This window comes from Nelumbo nucifera, chromosome 8, assembly GCF_055504915.1.
Source record: "Nelumbo nucifera cultivar China Antique chromosome 8, China Antique-T2T, whole genome shotgun sequence".
NCBI classification, from domain to species: domain Eukaryota; kingdom Viridiplantae; phylum Streptophyta; class Magnoliopsida; order Proteales; family Nelumbonaceae; genus Nelumbo; species Nelumbo nucifera.
The window spans coordinates 18,807,946-18,827,164 of NC_142656.1; the positions used below are offsets into that span (position 1 = coordinate 18,807,946).

At 38.3% G+C, this 19,219-nt stretch overlaps 1 protein-coding gene across 2 annotated transcripts in view; it reads left to right on the forward strand.

Annotated features, from left to right (window-relative positions):
• Positions 1-296: 296 nt before the first annotated feature.
• The window catches only part of LOC104588527 (adenylate kinase family protein), a 35,926-nt gene continuing 17,003 nt past the window's right edge, over positions 297-19,219 (forward strand). For both annotated transcript variants that reach the window (XR_733812.3, XM_010246491.3), the window contains exons 1-7: positions 297-686; positions 755-856; positions 3,035-3,163; positions 3,243-3,377; positions 11,926-12,072; positions 15,303-15,377; positions 15,476-15,569. Coding sequence is in view for 1 of the 2 variants with exons in the window: in XM_010246491.3 (XP_010244793.1) it covers positions 474-686; positions 755-856; positions 3,035-3,163; positions 3,243-3,377; positions 11,926-12,072; positions 15,303-15,377; positions 15,476-15,569 (895 nt within the window). In the remaining variant the exon portion in view is untranslated. The remainder of the gene's footprint in view (positions 687-754; positions 857-3,034; positions 3,164-3,242; positions 3,378-11,925; positions 12,073-15,302; positions 15,378-15,475; positions 15,570-19,219) is intronic.

Consider the following 19,219-nt stretch of genomic DNA (forward strand, 5'->3'; position numbering starts at 1 on the left):
ATGAAATAATAATTACCTGTTACTTAATTAAATCCGGTAACTGCTGTATACGTGGCAGTAGTAAAAGTTTTAGATATGATATGGTTTTCCATATCATAGTCGGACCCCATTATAAATCGAACTCGGATCACTCTCGATGGGAACGAATTCGAATTCGGACAATCGGGTGGCATTGCTCAATTTGTATCCACAATTTCGCACAGGATGGTCAACCGTCTACAGAAAAAACCTCGTGTAGTGTAGGAAGGTGTGGGACCTACTGGATGATATGTTCTGAACTTAACCGCCAATTTGGAAGGCTCGGTGGATTTCACTGTTCACAGAGCGGATAACTACCATTTCTCAGGAGCAAACCAATGGTGGCCGTTTATCAGTTACAAAATATCAGCCACTCTCCTTAGTCCTCACCTCACTTTGCTACACGAAGATCCTTTCGACTTGTAACCTTCAAAGAAGAGCTCTGCAGCGCAGAAATGGTGCTTAGCTCAGTGATCTCGATTTACTACAACAATGGCGCTTCAGCTCCATTCCCCATAACCACCATGTCTCTTTCTTCCTTCAATTATCATCCCTCCTCTTTGACTTCCTTGTCATATTCTCTCTCCATTCCTTCACCGTATTCGCTCCATCTGTCATCGCTACGATGTTCTTCAAGAACTCAACCAAGGAGAAACCCTAAACCAAAGGTTTGCATATTGGTTTTGCAGATTTTCGGTTTGTATTATATTTCTCCTTAGCTTCTTTTTTTGGGCAGGGATTTAGGGTGAATTGTTTGGCTGGCGAACCATTGAAGGTGATGATATCAGGGGCCCCAGCTTCGGGGAAAGGAACTCAGTGTGAGTTGATCGTCCAGAAGGTGATTTCTTTATTTTCCTAGTTTTGATTGATCCGTTGGTCTGCTTAGCTTAGAAGGGTAGAATGCAAAAAGAATCAAAATAAGGTGAGGAAGAAAAGGTGACACAACTTGCATAATGTACAGGATGGGACGCAGTCATTGAGAGATAAAATATAGATTGAACAGTAGAACTTCTTCATTAAGGAAACTACATGCAATAGGTAGTTGTTCCTAGATACTGTTGGAGAAGGAAATGTTTCTTTGGGAATTGCAGTTATAACGACTAGAGATTTTTGCATCTCTAAAATCACACAAATCTAGCAATCATTTGTTATAAAACAGAGATGAGTTATAGAGCTGGACCCAGCATTGATACATGAGGCACACTGGGGTAATGCTCCTTTCCTTATTTTTGGTTCCAGCTCAATATGAATACCCAGAGAACAGAAAGCACTATCACCTTGAAGAGAAAAATGCTGGTATAAGTTAGTCATATCTATGTGTCACTATGTCTGGTCTTTCTCTCAACAAGCTAGGATTTTTTTCCAAACAAAAAGAATCCAGCCTTATAAGAGGGAATATGATGCATGATAGACCTGCAAAATAAGAAAAAGATAAGAGAATAACATAGGAATCATCACTTAGAGGAACTATTAGGAATCGACATGTAATAGCTTCTTGAAGGAATTAGAATCATCAAGGAAATCTGTCATTAACACCAAACAAAACAAAGCCTAAGGAAATCATCAAGGAAATCTGTCAAGGAAATCATCACTTAGAGGAGCTAATGATTTCTAATCACTTTCCAATTCATGCTCATACCTATGTTGGAATGAGTCAGATTGCCTAGAACTGTTAAAAACCTTTAGGAAATTGATTTATTTGACCCATTAAAAGTTAAACATGAATTTCCTGTAGGCAGACGACTTCTAAAACAAATACCTAGAAAAATAAATCCTAACTCTAACTTAAAATTTAAAGCAACCAAATAATAGAAGCCTTGTCACAAATCCATTTCTATTTTTGATAAACGGTGGTCTATTTTAATGGGAAATAAAAGACTAAGGGAGTGGTTATTTCAGATACAAGACAGCCAAAACATAACTATTTCATTTTATGTCCAAAATTGCATGATCTTGGGCTTGTTGGATGAATAATCAAATGAGTTTTCCAGTGACATCAAAATCAAGCTAACTGTGTGAGTTTCAATATTCCAAATTGTGGCTGCAAGTAGAATGGTGAACTTGAGATGCTGTCTCTAGTTTTGATTTGAAATTCAAGTAATTCACCTCCAACTTTGAGTTTTTGATCTTTTTTAGCCCGTGTCAGAATGAAGTGATGCAAATTTGTGATTTTTTTTGCGACATGCTTATGTATTTTTTTGAAAAAAGAAGACTCCTCTCCTTTCTCTAAAGAAAGAAAAGAACTTATTGTCCTTGGTTGTTAGGTTCTATCATCTTCATCCTTTTGGTTGGTCAGACTCAGATAAAAAGTTGGGATCAGGTACTGAGGATCTACCCATTTATCATTTTCTCCTTCTATCTCTTTTCTCTCTTTCTTTGCAAATTTTCTTTTCTCTGAGAGGATCTTGCTGGAAGCTTTTTCAATCCTTGTACAAAGTGAAATACTTCTATTTCAGGATTGTCTTGTATCACAGAGTCCCTAGACCATGTGCCTTCTAGAGAAAGTTTCCACTCTCTATCTTATTCCCCATAAAAACTCTGAACAAAATGACTTTAAGGACACCCATCCATGCCCTTTTTGTCCTCATGTCAATTGAGTTTATGTCCAATGCAAACATAGATTCATCTTTCATGAAATTAATCCTTTTTTAGTAAAATGGTTTCACCTGAAATTTCATTCTCAGGAAATGCATCGTGCTGTTGGGTATAGCTGTTTATGCATTAAGCTTTCCACATTGTCCCATGTGATTTTTGTTAGACTGGTCCAAATTCTTTCGTCTGTCTGTTTGTGTGTATGTGTGCATATTTTTTCTGTAGTTTTATAATAATTTTCCAATAATTAATTTAGTGTTTTTAACATGATTATGTTCATTTTAATTTCATTTGTAATTTATTTTCAATTTTCATGTTTTCTTTCATTATTCAGTACCTTAATAGAGAATTTTATTTTCCTTGTTCCATTAACTTTCATTATTCAGTACCTTTTTAACATGATTAATCTTCCTTGGTTCTTCAGTATGGATTGGTGCACATATCAACTGGAGATCTTCTAAGAGCTGAAGTATCATCAGGGACAGAGATTGGAAATAAAGCAAAAGAATATATGGAGACTGGCCGTCTAGTTCCAGATGAGATTGTCATTGCTGTATTATATTACTTCCAAGACCTTGTGTTGTGCTTTTTTTTCCTTTCCAGAAAATCACTAAACCAATAATTCTTCGTAGATGGTGAAATCACGATTATCACAACAAGATGCAAAGGAGAAAGGATGGCTCCTTGATGGATACCCACGAAGCTCAGCCCAAGCACAAAGTTTGGAACAAATGAAGATTAGACCAGACATATACATTGTCTTGGACGTATGTAATTATTCTCCCATCTTTGTTGGTTAATTGTTGTACATGAATTAAACCCACCCAAATGAACTGTACTGAAATTTATAAAAATTACATCACATGTGTATAAGGAGCTGTTTGATAACAGCTGAAGTTGCTGAACTTAAAGACTTGTTGCTTTGTCTTTTAGTTTGTTAAAATAATTAAATAATAAAAATTTCAAGGGTATAGTGATCTACCCAACTTCAGTTTCAGCCATTAAAGAGTTCACAATCTCCTTAAGAACATATTCACTAAAAGACAAAGCAATAAGTTTTTCAGTTCAGCATCTTCAGCTGTTATCAAACGACCCCTAAAGTTTACGTGATTTCTTGCTTCCTTTGAAATTGTTATTTCTAATTCTATTATGTGAACAGGTTTCAAGTTTTGCAAGCTATTGTTTGATCATCTTAAATGTTAGATATCCATTTAGAACTGGAACCCCAGTGTTACCAGGGTGGCTTGAAATTAAAGGGTCTAGTTGTGCTGACATTTAGAATCCATGCTGCAAGTTAGCACTTGGCATGAAACTTACTTTAGCATAATGATGATGCTCAAATCTGAAGTTAGGAAGAAACCTGGCACTTTGTACTCATAAACAGTATATCACAGGAAAGGACACAACTCATAATGAGTCTGCACTCCGAGTCCTTTTTTACTATTTTAAATTATTTATATAATTAAATATTAAGGGCCATTATTCAGTGTAATGGTAAAATCTCTAGCTGTCAATGTGAGAATGCAGGTTTTAGTCCGACAGCATCCACTTTGTGCAAAAAAAAAAAAATGCTAAAGGTTAGGACTGTATCCAGTGTACCCCTCCCAAGACCCTAGATAGCTGGGACTAACATTGGGTAATGGCCTTTTTTATAATTAAACAAAATTTATTTCCTTATCTCCTATGCTATATATGTGGAGGTTCATGTATCTGGACACCTGAATACTTGGTGTCCTTGCTATGTACCAGAGTAACTACATTAGAACCAAACCATTGGAAAGCCTTGAAACCTGAATTAGGGGATTTCATATTTAAAACTAATATTACTAATAAAAATGTTATCTAATTAGTTCTTTCTGTATATACTATTGTTCTGTTAGAGATGTTGTCCAGAGGAGAAGAAGGAAGAGAGAGAGAGAGAGTAGAGAGACAAAAGTTTGAAGTCTCAGAAAGCTGCTGGCGGTGCCAGCTTTTTTGTTATTTATACTAGGGCGACAACTTAAAATAAAACAGGTTGAAAGTACTAAAGTACCCCTACGGTACTAAACATACAAAATAACAACATTTCAACACTCCCCCTCAAGTTGGGACATAGATATCAATCATGCCCAACTTGTATAAAATCATAATGTCGCAAGTGATGTAACCCCTTTGTGAAGATGCCTACAAGTTGGTCTTCAGAACTGACATAGGGAGTACACACTTCCCCTGTGACAACATTTTCTCTGATGAAATGTTTGTCAACTTTGATATGTTTAGTTCTATCATGCAGTACAGGATTAACAGCGATGTTTATGGCTGCTTTGTTATCACAGTAAAGCGTCATAGGTCCATCAACTGGAAAGCCCAACTCAACAAATTCTTTAACCACATAATTTTTGCCACTCCATGAGACATTGCCCGATATTCAGCTTCAGCACTAGACTTAGCTACCACATTATGCTTTTTGCTTCTCCAGGTAACTAGGTTCCCTCCTATAAAGGTACAATAGCCACTTATTGACTTCCGGTCATTCAAGGATCCTACCCAATCAACATTGGTATACACTTCAACTTTCAAATGCTCATGCTTTTGAAACAACAAGCTTGCACCTGGGAACTTCTTAAGATATCTGAGAACTCTTTCTGCTGCTTTAAGGTGGGTAGTCTTAGGGGCATGCATGAACTGGCTAAGAACTCCCACTGCATAAGCAATGTCTGGTCGAGTCATAGAAAGATATAGCAGTCTTCCTACAAGTCTCTAAAATTGTTTCACATCCTCGACGGGTTCACCTTGATAGTCTCCTAACTTGTTGTTAGGATCAATAGGGGAATCAACGGGCTTCACTTCCAATTTTCCTGTATCTTGGAGTAGATCTAGGACATACTTTCTTTGGGAAATGAAGATACCCTTTTTTGAGCAGGCCACTTCAATCCCAAGGACATACCTTAGAGGACCTAGATCCTTCACTTCAAACTGGGAAGCAAGTAAACTCTTCAACTTTTGAATTTCATCATTCCAATCACCAGTGATAACTATATCATCAACATATACTATCAGTGCTGCAATCCTTCATTCTCTTTTCACAAACAGTGTGTGATCAGATTGACACTGCTTGTATCCTCTTTGCTGAATTGCTACATGGAATCTACTGAACCAGGCTCTTGATGATTGTTTCAAGCTATATAATGATTTTTTTAACTTGCACACTTTCTGTTCCTTACCTTGAGCTCGGAAACCAGGGGGTTGCACCATGTATACTTCCTCTTCAAGGTCACCATTTAAGAATGCATTCTTGATATCAAGTTGATGAAGTTCCCAGTCAAGATTAGCAGCTAAGGAGAAAAGAACTCTAATGGAGTTCATCTTAGTAACGGGTGCAAAAGTTTCTCCGTAATCCACTCCATACACTTGTGTAAACCCCTTTGCTACTAGACGAGCTTTATACCGCTCCACTGTGCCATCAACCCTATGTTTTACTGTGAAAACCCATTTACATCCAACTGGTTCCTTCCCCTTAGGAAGATCTACAAGTTCCCATGTACCATTCTTATGTAAAGCATTAATCTCTTCCTTCATAGCATCTGTTCATTCAGGTATCAAAAGAGCTTCTACCACATTCTTAGGAATAAGAACACTGTTAATGGAAGAGAGAAAGGCCCGAAAGGAAGGTGAAATGTTCTCATAGGAAACAAAGTGGGACATGGGATGTTTAGTGGTGCAAGACCTAACACCTTTTCGATGAGCAATAGGAAGGTTAAGGTCATCAACAATAGAGGTATCAATGGCAATAGGGTCAGGAACATCAATGGGAACCAAGGTACTTGGTTGGGAAGGATCCAGCCCCAGAGAGTTTGATGGTATTGGTGGTACAACTTCTGGATGCTCCACAACTCTTGAACTTGGCTGGCCTTTGTGACGTCGAAAGAAAACACGAAAGGGAGGAGGATCAGGAATAGGGGGCAGTTGAACTAGTTTCTCCTCATTTCTACACTCCCCCTGAGGAGAAACAGGGAAGAAAGGCTCACTCTCAAAGAAAGAGACATCCATAGAAACAAAATATCTCCGGGAGATGGGATCAAAGCATCGATACCCCTTTTGAGTGAGGGAGTACCCTAAGAAGATGCAAGGAATAGCACGGGGATCCAATTTTCCACGGATGGGAGCCAGATTTTGAACAAAGCAATGACAACCAAACACACGAGGAGGAATAGAAAGAAGAGGAGACTTGAGAAAAAGAAGCTAATGTGGGGCTTTGCACTCTAACCAGCGAGAGGGCATATTGTTAATGAGATAGGTAGCACAAAGGACCGCCTCAAGCCAAAAACGTTTTGGGACATTCGTATGGATGAGTAAACCCCTAGCCACTTCAAGAAGGTGTCAGTTCTTTCTTTCAACAACTCCATTTTGTTGTGGTGTTCAGGCACATGAGCTACGGTGAAGTGATCCATGCGAAGCAAAGAATTCCGTGAGATCATTATGAAAATATTCTTTTGCATTATCGGATTGGAAAATTTGGATCAGTTTGAAATTGGGTGAAGATCATTCGTTGGAAATCTTGGATAATTTTGGGTACTTCATTCCTGGTTCGCATAGGATATATCCATGTGTATCTGGAGTAATCATCAATAAAGGTAATAAAATATTTGTAGCCACTCTCGGACGATAAAGTAACAGGGCCCCAAACATCAGAATGAATAATATGGAAAGGAAATTCAGATTTATTATTTTTTGAAGAAAAATGAGTTCTACAATGCTTACTCAATTGACAAGTTTGACATGTAAACTATGACACTAACACTGACTTAAACAACTCTAGAAATACCAAACTCAAAGGACAAATGACCGAGACGACTATGCCATAAATAGTCCTGACTTGTACTAGACTAACTATTAGACTCTGTGACTGTAAGACCAGTCTTATTCTCTAGCATGTAGATTCCATCCACCATACGTCCTCTACCAATCGTCTTCCCCGAGGCCAAATCCTGGAGTACAGAATAAGAAGGGAAAAAGGTTATTGAGCAGTTTAAAGAATTAGTGATACTACTAACAGAGAACAAATTAATGGGGAATTTTGGAACATGTAAGACATTAGTCAGGGTGAGGCCATAGGGAAGAGAGATGGTTCCTTGACCAGCTATGGTAGAATATGAACCATCAGCTAGTCTCACCTTGTCTCTTCTAGAGAGGAGGTGGTAGGTCTGAAAATAAGTGGACTCACCAGTCATATGTTTTGACGCTCTAGAATCAATTATCCAAGGAGAGTTAAGGGGATGAGACGATACATGGAAAGCTGTGGCAGAGTTACCTGATGTAGACGCAAATGAAGTTGAAGGAGGAGAAGAATCCATCTGATGAATTACTCTACCATAGAGTTCCAAATGGTCACTGAAGGAATTGATAATATCCTCCCTCGGGTTAGAACCAAAAGTGTATGTCTGAGCCATATCTGTAGTAGGGGGCTGATTCTCCTGAGAAGCCACATTTGCTGTGGTGAACTTTCTTGGACCTTGCTGTCTTGACTTCTTATTCAGGTCTGAACCTTGCTTCTTGCTTAAATCTTGGGCCCATTTGGGCTTCCCATGAAGATCCCAGCATGTTTCCCGGGCATGTCGGGGTTTCTGGCAGTGGGTGCACCATAGTTTGTCTTTGCCTTCCACCCTTTTTTGAGGGTCCCCCTTCTTAAAAAAATTTCCCCCACCTATAGTAACATTCCCTTTTGCTGCCAACACAACTACATCCCCTCCGGAGCTGTTCATTAAATTTCTTCTACTCTCTTCCGACTGTACTAATGCATAAACCTCCTGGACAGAGGGAAGATCTTTGCTGCCTAGGATCTGGACTTTGATGGATTCATATAGTGGATTCAAACCATGGAGAAATGTAAACACTCTCTGTTGGGAAACAAGCTTCTTGTATGCTTTTGCATCTTCATCACACTTCCAATCTACACTTTGATAGTGATCTAACTCCTTCCAGACGGAGGTCAAATCTGAATAGTATGCAGAAAGGTTCCTCTCCCCCTGTTTACAAGTGGATGATTCTGCCTATAACTGATAGATTTTTGCGTAGTGACGCAGTTCAGAATAGGTCGACTTTGCTTGCTCCCAAATCTCATAAGCCATTTCAGCCTGTTTGCTGAAAGGTTGTAGCTGAAGTAGTAGAAGAGAGGTGAAGGCAAACAAGTGCTGAGAATGTTGAACTGAGTAACCCAGTCGACAGTACTATTATTTATAGTAGATTACAATACAATGTTACATGAAATGTCTGGAATGCCTCTGATTAGTGATGGGACACCCAGACTGCTTAAAACACTAAACAGACTTAGGCCCAATAACAAAGGCCCAGTACCTAACAGCTTAAAACCCAATACTAACTAACATGTACACTTATCAGCCGAACCAACAATACATAAAAACAGTCAACTTAACACAGCCCACATAAAGTTCCTTCTCACCTGAGGTTGCATAGACACCAAAAGCTAGGACATAACCATGCTGTTTTCTTGGTTCCATCTGTCCTACTCAACACTCTTGGAATTTGGTTATTTAATTCTCCCATTTATATACCCTATTTCTCCCCTTGCAGTAATCTATAACTTGATCCCCCTCGACCATTCTAAGTAATTCAGACCATCCAGGGGTATAACAGCCATAGGGAAAGATAAATCTATTCCCCCACTTGTTCCGTTCTGCATTGAGGAGACTCCAGATGTGGCAGAGTCTTCACCACTCATAATCACAACTTCAGGTTACACTTCAACTGAACACAAGGAAGGCCAAAAGGAAGCAGCCGAACACCCAAAAAAATATTTTACCGAACTCACAGGTCATCACTGGACTACCATAAATCAGGTATGGCTGCTGTAGCAGCATATACAGGTCCTCTCTTGACCTACAAATCAATTGTGGCTGCTGTTGCAGTACATACAGGTCATCCCCTGACCTACAAGTTCACCAGAAGGCTGCTGTCTCAGCATGTAAAGGTCATTACTGACCTACAGTCTGTTACAGGGATCAGCTGATCCCACAAAAAGGGAAGAAGAGGGACTGCTCGCCTCACATTAACAGTCTGAACCTATTACAGGTTCTGTTCTGGCACATGACCAGAAAAAATAAAAAAAAAAGGAGAAGGGAGAGAGAGTACTTCAGTTCGATCTGAATCTGGATATGGATCTTCAATGAATCTGGATCTGGATCTGGCGAATGGAGAAGACAGGGAAGGTGTGCTCGATCTCTTCTTTCGGATCTAACAGTCCCACTTTGATACCATGTTGTCCAGAGGAGAAGGAAGAGAGAGAGAGAGAAGAGATAAGAGAGAAGAGAGAAGAGAGACAAAAGTTTGGAGTCTCAGAAAGCTTCTGGCGGTGCCAGCTTTTTTGTTATTTATACTAGGGCGACACAACTTAAAATAAAACAGGCTGAAAGTACTAAAGTACCCCTGCGGTACTAAACATACAAAATAACAGCATTTCAATAAGAGAGATTGAATTCAGTGAGGCATCAAATATTGGACGGTTTGAGTATATTTTGATATGTTATCAAGTAATTAAGGGAAATGTGATGATTTAATGTTTATATGCTTAGGATATGAAAAAGTTGATAATTGACCATCTCTAGTTAATTGGCTAGGACATATATGGATACAGTATTGGATATGAAATTCACACTAAAAATTGAAGTACCCAACATGATATGGCACCATGTATCCAGGTATCATAGGTGTTGGGATGTTTTGTGATGCAGTAAGGCAAAGTGAGACAGTTTGATTACAGTGAGGATTGTCTTTTGACATCTGAAAGGAAATGAATGAAGTGCCATTACTTATCCCTCCGATTGTGTATTATGTGCCCAGAGGATCCTGAATCAGTTAATTTCCTCATTGTTTATCTCGTGGTCACTAGAATAATTTGACACTTTTTCTTGGGCCTAGTGGGGCTTGAGTGGGTGGCACCTTTTGAGGTCCATAGCTTTGGGAGTCAGAGGTCGACTCTACAAGGAAGCTGCCACTCACATGGTTGTGGGTTGCATAGGAAAAGAGAAACTTCTGTGTCTGGAAAGAAATCTTCATTAAGCTTTGCAAGGAGTTTAAGGGCATCTCATTAAATGACATACAGAGGACCATTGGGAGTCAGAGGTTGACTCTACAAGGAAGCTGCCACTCACATGGCTATAAACTTCTGTGTCTGGAAAGAAATCCTCATTAAGCTTTGCAAGGAGTTTAAGGGCATCTCATTAAATGACATACAGAGGACCATTGTTTAGATCTTGAAATTGCTCCTTTGGCTTTGGGGATCAGAGGCAGAGGTTGTCTCTATGGGGAATCTGTCATTCATGCTGTTACATAGGTTGTATGGGAAGAGAGAAATTTCTGTGTCTGGAGAGAAGTCCTTGTTAAGCTTTGCAAGGAGTTTAAGGGCATATCATTAAATAGAATACAGAGGAGCATGGTTTAGATCCTGAAATTGCTCCTGATCCTCAATTCCAGTGGGGGGGGGGGGGTTGCTTTGTTCTGTCATCCTGGGATGGAGAAGTGGTATTCCATGGAGCAGGGGTTATGGTCAAGGCCCTTGGGAGCTTGTATTGTACACTACCTTAACAAGATTTGGGACACTTCCTCTTCTTTTCCTTTCCAATTAAGATTGACACCCAAGAGCTTAACTTGGTTACCAATGGCTAGGTTAGGGAGGGGAGGAGGAAGTAATTTAATTGTTATGCTAGATATCTATTTTGCAGGCAAGAAATATGGTAGAACAAGATAGAAACAGTCGAATGTAAAAACCAGTACAATTGGGATGTAGGGAAATAAAATGATGAGCAGACAAAATAAAATCACCGAACATTATAAGTTAATTCCAATGTAGAATATGCAACATAGGAAGAGCTTTATGTACAGATATAGCTCTATGTGATCATAACATTTGAGTGATGGGGCTTAAAATTTTCTTTACTTGTATTCTTTTATGTCCTCTCATGTATATTTGTAGGATTTTGTTAGAATGAGGCAACGGACAACTTCATATTGAATAAATGTAACTATCTAATCTAAAACACTTTGATCACATCTTTGCCACTGCAGAGATGTTCCATCTTCTCTTTATGTTTTAATTGATTTCATATAGGATTTTAGATGTTTAAATAGTCAATATCATGATGATGATTCAATCAAACTTAAAAATATCCTTTTTTCAAAATTGTCTGATATAGAGATCAAGTTTTACTGTATTTGTATCTTTTGTTCATGAACCTTGTATATATTTGTAGCTGAAATATCCATTAGGCCTTACCAAGTTTCATCTAATTGATCACAGAGATCTTATATGTTAATATTCAGGTTCCTGATGAAATTCTAATCGACAGATGTGTTGGAAGAAGGTTGGACCCAGTGACTGGAAAAATTTACCATATAAAGAATTTTCCCCCAGAGTCGGAGGAAATCAAAGCAAGGCTTGTAACCCGTACTGATGATACTTCAGAGAAAGTATGGTCATATATTCTTTAAACTTGCATCCATATTTTCCCTTTCTGTCCCTCATATTCTGCCCTTTTCTTTATGGGTTCTGCATAATGTTCAATTTCTCCACATAGACTGTGACATAATATTACAATATCTATCCATAATAGCTGATCTTCACTTTTCCTTAAGCCATCTTAACTTCATAGTTTCCTTTTATGCTGAAGGAGAAACAACATGGTCTAATACATGTGGTGGATATAGACAAAAGTAACATGATCAAAGTCAGATTCTGTTATCCCTACCCACCTGGAATCCCATAAGAGGCATGAGATCAGAAAAACTTTCAGGATTCCCTTTGAAAAGCTAAAACTATAGGAACTATTTACTTATCTGTATGGTCTATTGGGGGAGGGGGGCTATATTTGACTACCTACTGCAGATGGAAAGGTCTTCATAGGAATATCCTGGAAGCCACTTCCCAAGTATCTGGCATATCTGGATGTTTAAATGAAACACTTCTTTCAAAATAGTTGTGCTTTTACTATGTGAATCCCTTGACTTGACTTTGCGAATAGTTGCACTTCAGTTTCTTAGTCATTCTTCATCAGAAATAAAGGATTAATTTATGATGAAAATTAAATTTATTCAGCAAAAGGTAATACAATAATCACCAACTGAGTGGTGGCTCGGTTGGCATGTTAGCTGGGTAGTCCCAGAAGAGATGCGGATATGAATGCCGCTATTACCACCTGCGTTGAAAAAGTTAGTGTGTTGTGTTAAGTACCCAAAAAAAGGTAATACAATAATCATAATATCCAAATAAGGAAGCTTTTGCATCAGAAAATTTTGATACAGCTCCACATGTGCTTACTGGATTCTGAATATTCTTGTTTACATCTTAAAAAATGTATTTCTTTCTCTTTTCTATTTTTTTAATCTTTTGAAAAGTTTCCTTCTCTTTAAAGTTTAAAGTAGCAGATGCCCCAGTTTACCGACCACACATTGCCTGCTTATGTCTTTCAGCATATGAAAACTGAGATTTTAGGATTGATACCAGTACATGTTGAAGGGATGGGATATCCATCACATGGACGTCCAAGTCTTGCGGAATGGACTGGGCGAATTTCAAAAAAAATTTCTCCCATCTTTGCAGGGAATTGAATTCCCTATTTTGGAAAACATATTTTTAAGGATTAATCTTGAACCATGAACCAAATCAGATCTGAACCAAAAGGAGTAGGAGGGAGGATGTACCTGATACGGAGAAACAATATCTCCCAATGGAGGTGTTCACGCCCAAGGAAGGATCCAAAATCTGCTCCCACTGAAGATGGCGCAGTGCAGGATGGAGTAGAATCAACAATGTTCTTCCAAAAGAACTTGACCCTTCGCAAGAATCAACTGGATGGCTTGTGAGTACAGCTCCAACCAATCTTTTCCAAAAGATTGGAATCAAGATCAGATCTTGATTTCTCCCAAGAACTGGAGATCGAACTGAAGGTAATGGCGGCGGCAGAAAGGAGGCGGCAGGAGAGAATTCGTAGGGTGCAGAAATCTCTCTTCTTGTGATTTTCAGCTCTGAAGAGAATTGAACATCAATCACTAACTCTATTTCGCCCCTTTCTCCTTTCATAATCTTAAAGGGATTAGCTCCTTATCTCATTAGGAGTTGCTAATCCAAATCATATTTGGGTTAGAAGTCCCTTTAAGTGATAAGGGATAACCCTTATCTTATCTGTAGATCAGATCAGCCATCTCCTAATCTAATTAGGAGTTTTCCAGATCTAAATCTCATTTAGATCTTGGACTCTCTAAGTGGATAGGGTCTAGGCCCAATCCTATCAGCTGATCCATCTCAGAATTCGCCCCCTTTTAATTGACTGATCAAATCAGCCCAGTTCGAAATGGGCTTAAGGCCCATTTAAGGTTATGTACTCACTTAGCCTTCCAAACTGCTGCCCAGTTGGGCTTCCTTGTATGGCGTGGGACCCAAACATTGATCTACACATCAGCCACATGGGTTCGGCCCAGCCTTTGTTACAAGGCCTGGCCGAATACACTGTTATGGACAGTGCACCCCTTGAAACCCATCTTATGGGCTCTATGGGTCCAACACTTACCCTAAGTGGTCCCTGGGCCAAGCCACCTTGTAACACCCAGGGACTGTGGGTAGATGCAAGATTAGCCCATCAGGTATTATCCTCAATGGTCTTACACTTAACCTCTCAGCCCATAATGATCAAACACTGCCCGACAAGAGAGGACCTCTCCCTCGGCTGCAAGGAGCAGTGTTGCACTCTCAGCTTACATGGATCCCGGGAATTAAAACCTTTTGCAAACCATTTTGAAACCATAACATATAAATATCTTTATATAAATATATTTTGCAAAATAAAATCTCAACAATTGAAATTGGCTGCCAGCAGTCTTGGTTTCCATTAGAGAGAGTGCATCCCCGAGCATTACCTTTGTCCGACAAAGGGGCTGATCCTGTCACTATGATCACCCACTCAGATGGATTCTCGCACTGTCCCAACATACCCAGGTTTTTACCCCCGCTAAGGGTCTCACTGATTGGTGCATCAAAGACAGCCCAATCCGACATCTAGTGTAGTATCATAATCGAGTCTAGGGGTTAGGTGTAACTTTCCAGTTTTGCCCATCTATCTCCAAGGTCCAGGGCAATACTGGAAATCTGGTCCGGTTCAAAGGTTCTATTAATCCTACACTGTATGTGCCTAGGGTTTCACCCTGGCAGCTAAGACAGGCCACCCCAACCGACTTGGTGGCACCACAGTGTCAGCCTTGTCAGGATAGGTCTCCCCAGACCGATCCACTGGCTGTGAACGTTCTAAACTAACACGAGTCTCATTAAGTGTCCAGTTTAAGGGTATTACACAGAAACATACCAAGGGAATATGAATCAAATATGCACTTTTATTCATTTACAATAAACTCATAAAGTACATCATTCTGATTGAAGCTAAGGGCATACAAAACTGTCTAACACATGTAATAGATCCTGAAAGAATATATTTATTTTTCAATGAGCAAATAGAAAAATGTATATCCAAATATTTAGTGTAGGATGTAATCTGCTTCCTTTAGTCTCTATAAGGTTTTGGTAGGCTACAAAGGTAAGACCTATTATTTCCAAATGAATCAAAATGCTTTTATTAAAGTATGGTTCTTTGAGATGCTTATTCTGGTCTCTATGGTGTATCATTGACACATATTTCCTTTTGCGTAACTAGGTGAAATCACGACTAACAACTTATAAGAAAAATGCTGAAGCTATCTCTTCAACGTACTTGAATATACTGAATAAGGTGGTTGCATATGTAATTTATAATTTTTTCCTTTAACCCATACATTATATGGAGATGTAAAGTAATTTTCACTTGTTTCAAAACTTACACAAATACAGATAGATGGAAATCGTCCAAAAGATGTAGTTTTTGGGGAGATAGACTCTCTGCTGCTGCGACTGCAAAAGGATAAGGTGGAGACAAAAAAATTAGGTAATCTTGAAGTCAATATTCAATCATGTAAAATAGAATAACATCATCTAGTAACTCTCTCTTTTCTTTTCAGTAATAAAAATTCTCAGTTAACAATTAAAAAGATGTCTATTAATACATAGAAGGGCACTACTCAATGCTGGTCCCAACTATCTGGAGTATTGGGAGGGGTGAACTGAATTTGGACCTAATATATGGCATTTTTTGAATTAAGTGGTTGCTCCCAGTCTTCAATTTTTCTTTTCATCCTTTTCAGCCTGAGGTTTTTCCATAGTATCAAGCAATGGCCCCTTATCTAATAACAGGTAGCATTTTTATATGTTATGCTTCAATGTTTTCTTTCCTTCAACATGCATCTCATGAATTATTTGTTATAACAACCAAAGAATTGGTGGATTTCGATCCATTGAATGGTAAGTTTGATGTAAGGTTATCAAGTGATTTTTAAGCACATATATGTTTAGTTAACCAGTTTGTAACTCTAGTCAAAGTTATTGTTGATTCATACCTTTTGGAGGGTTATACACTTGATTGTTGTTGTTGTTGTTGTTGTTGTTATTATTATCAACACTTGGACCGGATTAGATGCTCGGATTGTGAAACTTGGGAATTAGAAGCCATTCCAGTTTATTGATATATTGGTTTTTCAAATTTCTAAAAAACTGGCAAACCAGTCAAAACACAGTGAGAACCATTGAAAACCGGCTGGATTTCAATGATTTTCCTGGGTCACTAAATTACCACAAACTTCAAAATGAAAATAAGGAGACTTGACTTGTGAGTTGTGACTTCTTTGTTATGTACGTTAACATGCTACAATTAATCTATTATTCTACCTTGTCTCTTTAATATCTATATTGATTAAATTCATATTCATGAGGGTTTGGCAAAAGTTTTAGTGTCGACTGCCAACTTGATGCAACCCTCCTCCTTTATCCAAGCTTGGGACTAGTAGTGCAAGACAATACTTGAACTGGCAGATTTATCTATATTGATTAAATATGTATGTATTTTTGAATAAAATGTGAGTTAGAAAACCTGAACTCTGGTCACTTGTATCAAAAGTCAAGAAATCAACCATCTAGCCATCACTTACACATATATTGAAAAAACAGAAAATACTATATTATATATGATCCGTTGTCAAATCGTTTGACATGGCGGTCAGACTGTCTGACCCATGACCTGGCAGGCATTTGTTTTAGTTTCCGGTCCATATTACAACATTGATCATCATCATCATTATTATTGTATATTGTTGTTGTTGTTGAGAATAAAAAAATCATGAACCTTGATTTTGTTGCCACAAGGACAAGGAAGGAGTTAGGACAGCATAGACATGGTGTTTTCCCCACTAGATATCAATCATCTGTCTGGATACAGGGGAGGTGTTAACGGTTAGGTGACCTAAGTTAGAGATAGGACTCTATGTTGGCTTTTAAATAGAGACCTAGGAAACTAGATGGTTGGTGCAAATCCATTCATAACCATCTATATGGACTCTTTGAGAACATCACAGTGCCTTCCATTTATAATTTGGCATTTCATGACTTCATATAGAGCAGTATGATATTCTTCTGCTTATTTACTATATAATTCTCCAAGAACTTTAGTTGAATGGTACTTTTATTAAATAAGTCTCTCTAATATTCTTTGATGTGATTTTCATTTTTTATTAATAGTTTGATAGCATTACATGTACATATACATGCCAGTACCAGCCATACCTAAAGTGATTTTGTTTTCTTTGTCAAAGGTCGTTATCCAATGTTGGTCCCAGCTATCTAGGGTCTTGGGGGGGGGATAGACTAGGTATGGTCCTAGCTTTTGGCATTTTTTCACACATAGTGGCCGCCCTCAGACTTGAACCTGCATTCTCATGCTTGCTTGCCTGAGATGGGGTGATGTGAATGGCCCAATTTCCATCTTTTTATTCCCTTTATCTACATGAAGACAAAACAATTTCTTATTGCACATCATTTTCTGAATTAAGACTCAGTTGGAATTTGGGTTTTAGGAGAGGTTTAAGTGAGCTTGAAATTATTTAGGCTCTTTCCCTCGTTGAGTTTATGGAAGGTGTTTGTCTTGGTCATTCTTCCTTGGATACTGGAATTTGGTTTTCCTTTTCATTGGGTTTATTCTATTGTGCTTAATTCTTCAAAACATTGTTTTCAAATTCTTATAATTAGAGATATTTCCTTGTGAAATCAATTTGGGGGGGGGCAGGCACCACTTAAAGTGTTTTTGTTGAGATGTATATATGAAAATAAATACTTGTGAGAATCTCTAGAAGAGAGGGTTGTTTTGGTGTCTATCACTTCATACATGTTTTCTTTGTAGAGCAGGCTGAAATTTAACTTACTACTTGCTAATCTCTTTTCCTTTTATATCGATCATTTGGGAGTTTTTTTTCTTTCCTCTTTTTAGATGTAGGTGGTATCCTATAGGGTATGTGGGAAGTATGTTCAACAGCTTTTTTTCACCAAGAAAAATGAGGGATAAAATAATGTTTAGGGAAAACTTACTTTGAATGGTTTGGGAAGAAAGGAATGCTAGAATCATTATGGATAAAATCTATACAAAAGATGCACCAATTGAAAGCATTTCTCTAAAGGTGCCTTGAAAATTGTTCAAATCATTCTCTACTAATGATATTATTTAAAATTGGAAAACTGTAGCATGTTCATCATTGGTAAAAAGTGATCACTATCTGATCCTGATCCCTTCAGCCATTAACCTCATAAAGTTAAACTTTGATGGCTGTAGTTTGGCTAATCCAGGGGATCTCAAGGAATTGACATTGTGTTTAGAGATACTTATGGAATGTATTATCATTCCATTAGGGCAAGATTGATGGCTGTGTTGGACAAGCAAGAAGGGAGTGAAGACCAAAAATAAAATTCAGAGAGGTGATGAGGAATAGTTGTGTTGTTAAAGAGTGGGGGAAGATTAGGAAAAGCAAGTTGAAAATGACTCTAGGTTCTCAAGGAGAAGAGGTTCGGTTAGGCTGGGAAGCGGTGGAAGAAGAGATTGAAGTCGATGAAAGGGATGATAAAGACCAAGAAGATAAGGAGGTGGTTCTTGATCAAGTGAGGAAGGTGGAGAGCAATTTGCACGAAAAGCGTTTTTGGAATTGGAAAAGAATATGCCTATGCATTCTGTACCATTGGAGTCTTACTGGAAAGGTGTTTTGGATCTTGGGTGATGGTTTTAGAATGCTGATTGGGTGTTTTCTGCAAAAGGCTAGAGAAGGGATCTATTTTTGTAAAAGGTTGGGAAAGAGCTCAAAGTTGTTCTTTAAAATATTTGTTAGGAGGGTGTTGAGCTTTTCTCTTTTTTCTTCTGGGTGATGTCTTATCACCTTTGTTTGTACTTCTGTCTTTCTTTTGAATATATTTTTCTTTTCATTTATTACCAAAAAAAGTGTTGTATGAGCAAGGAGTTGGGGAGTCTTTACAGTTTACATATAATGGTGGAAGGGGATTCAAAGTAGTAGTGGGTTGGTTTAAGCAAAATAGTACGGGCCCATGGTTACATAGGCATGTAATTAAGGTAAAACAAGTGGCTGAGGAAATAAATGTTACTTCTAAAGATCATCCAATAGTATGTTTGACATGCTGGCAAGACAAGGAGTGAACAGGGATCAATTC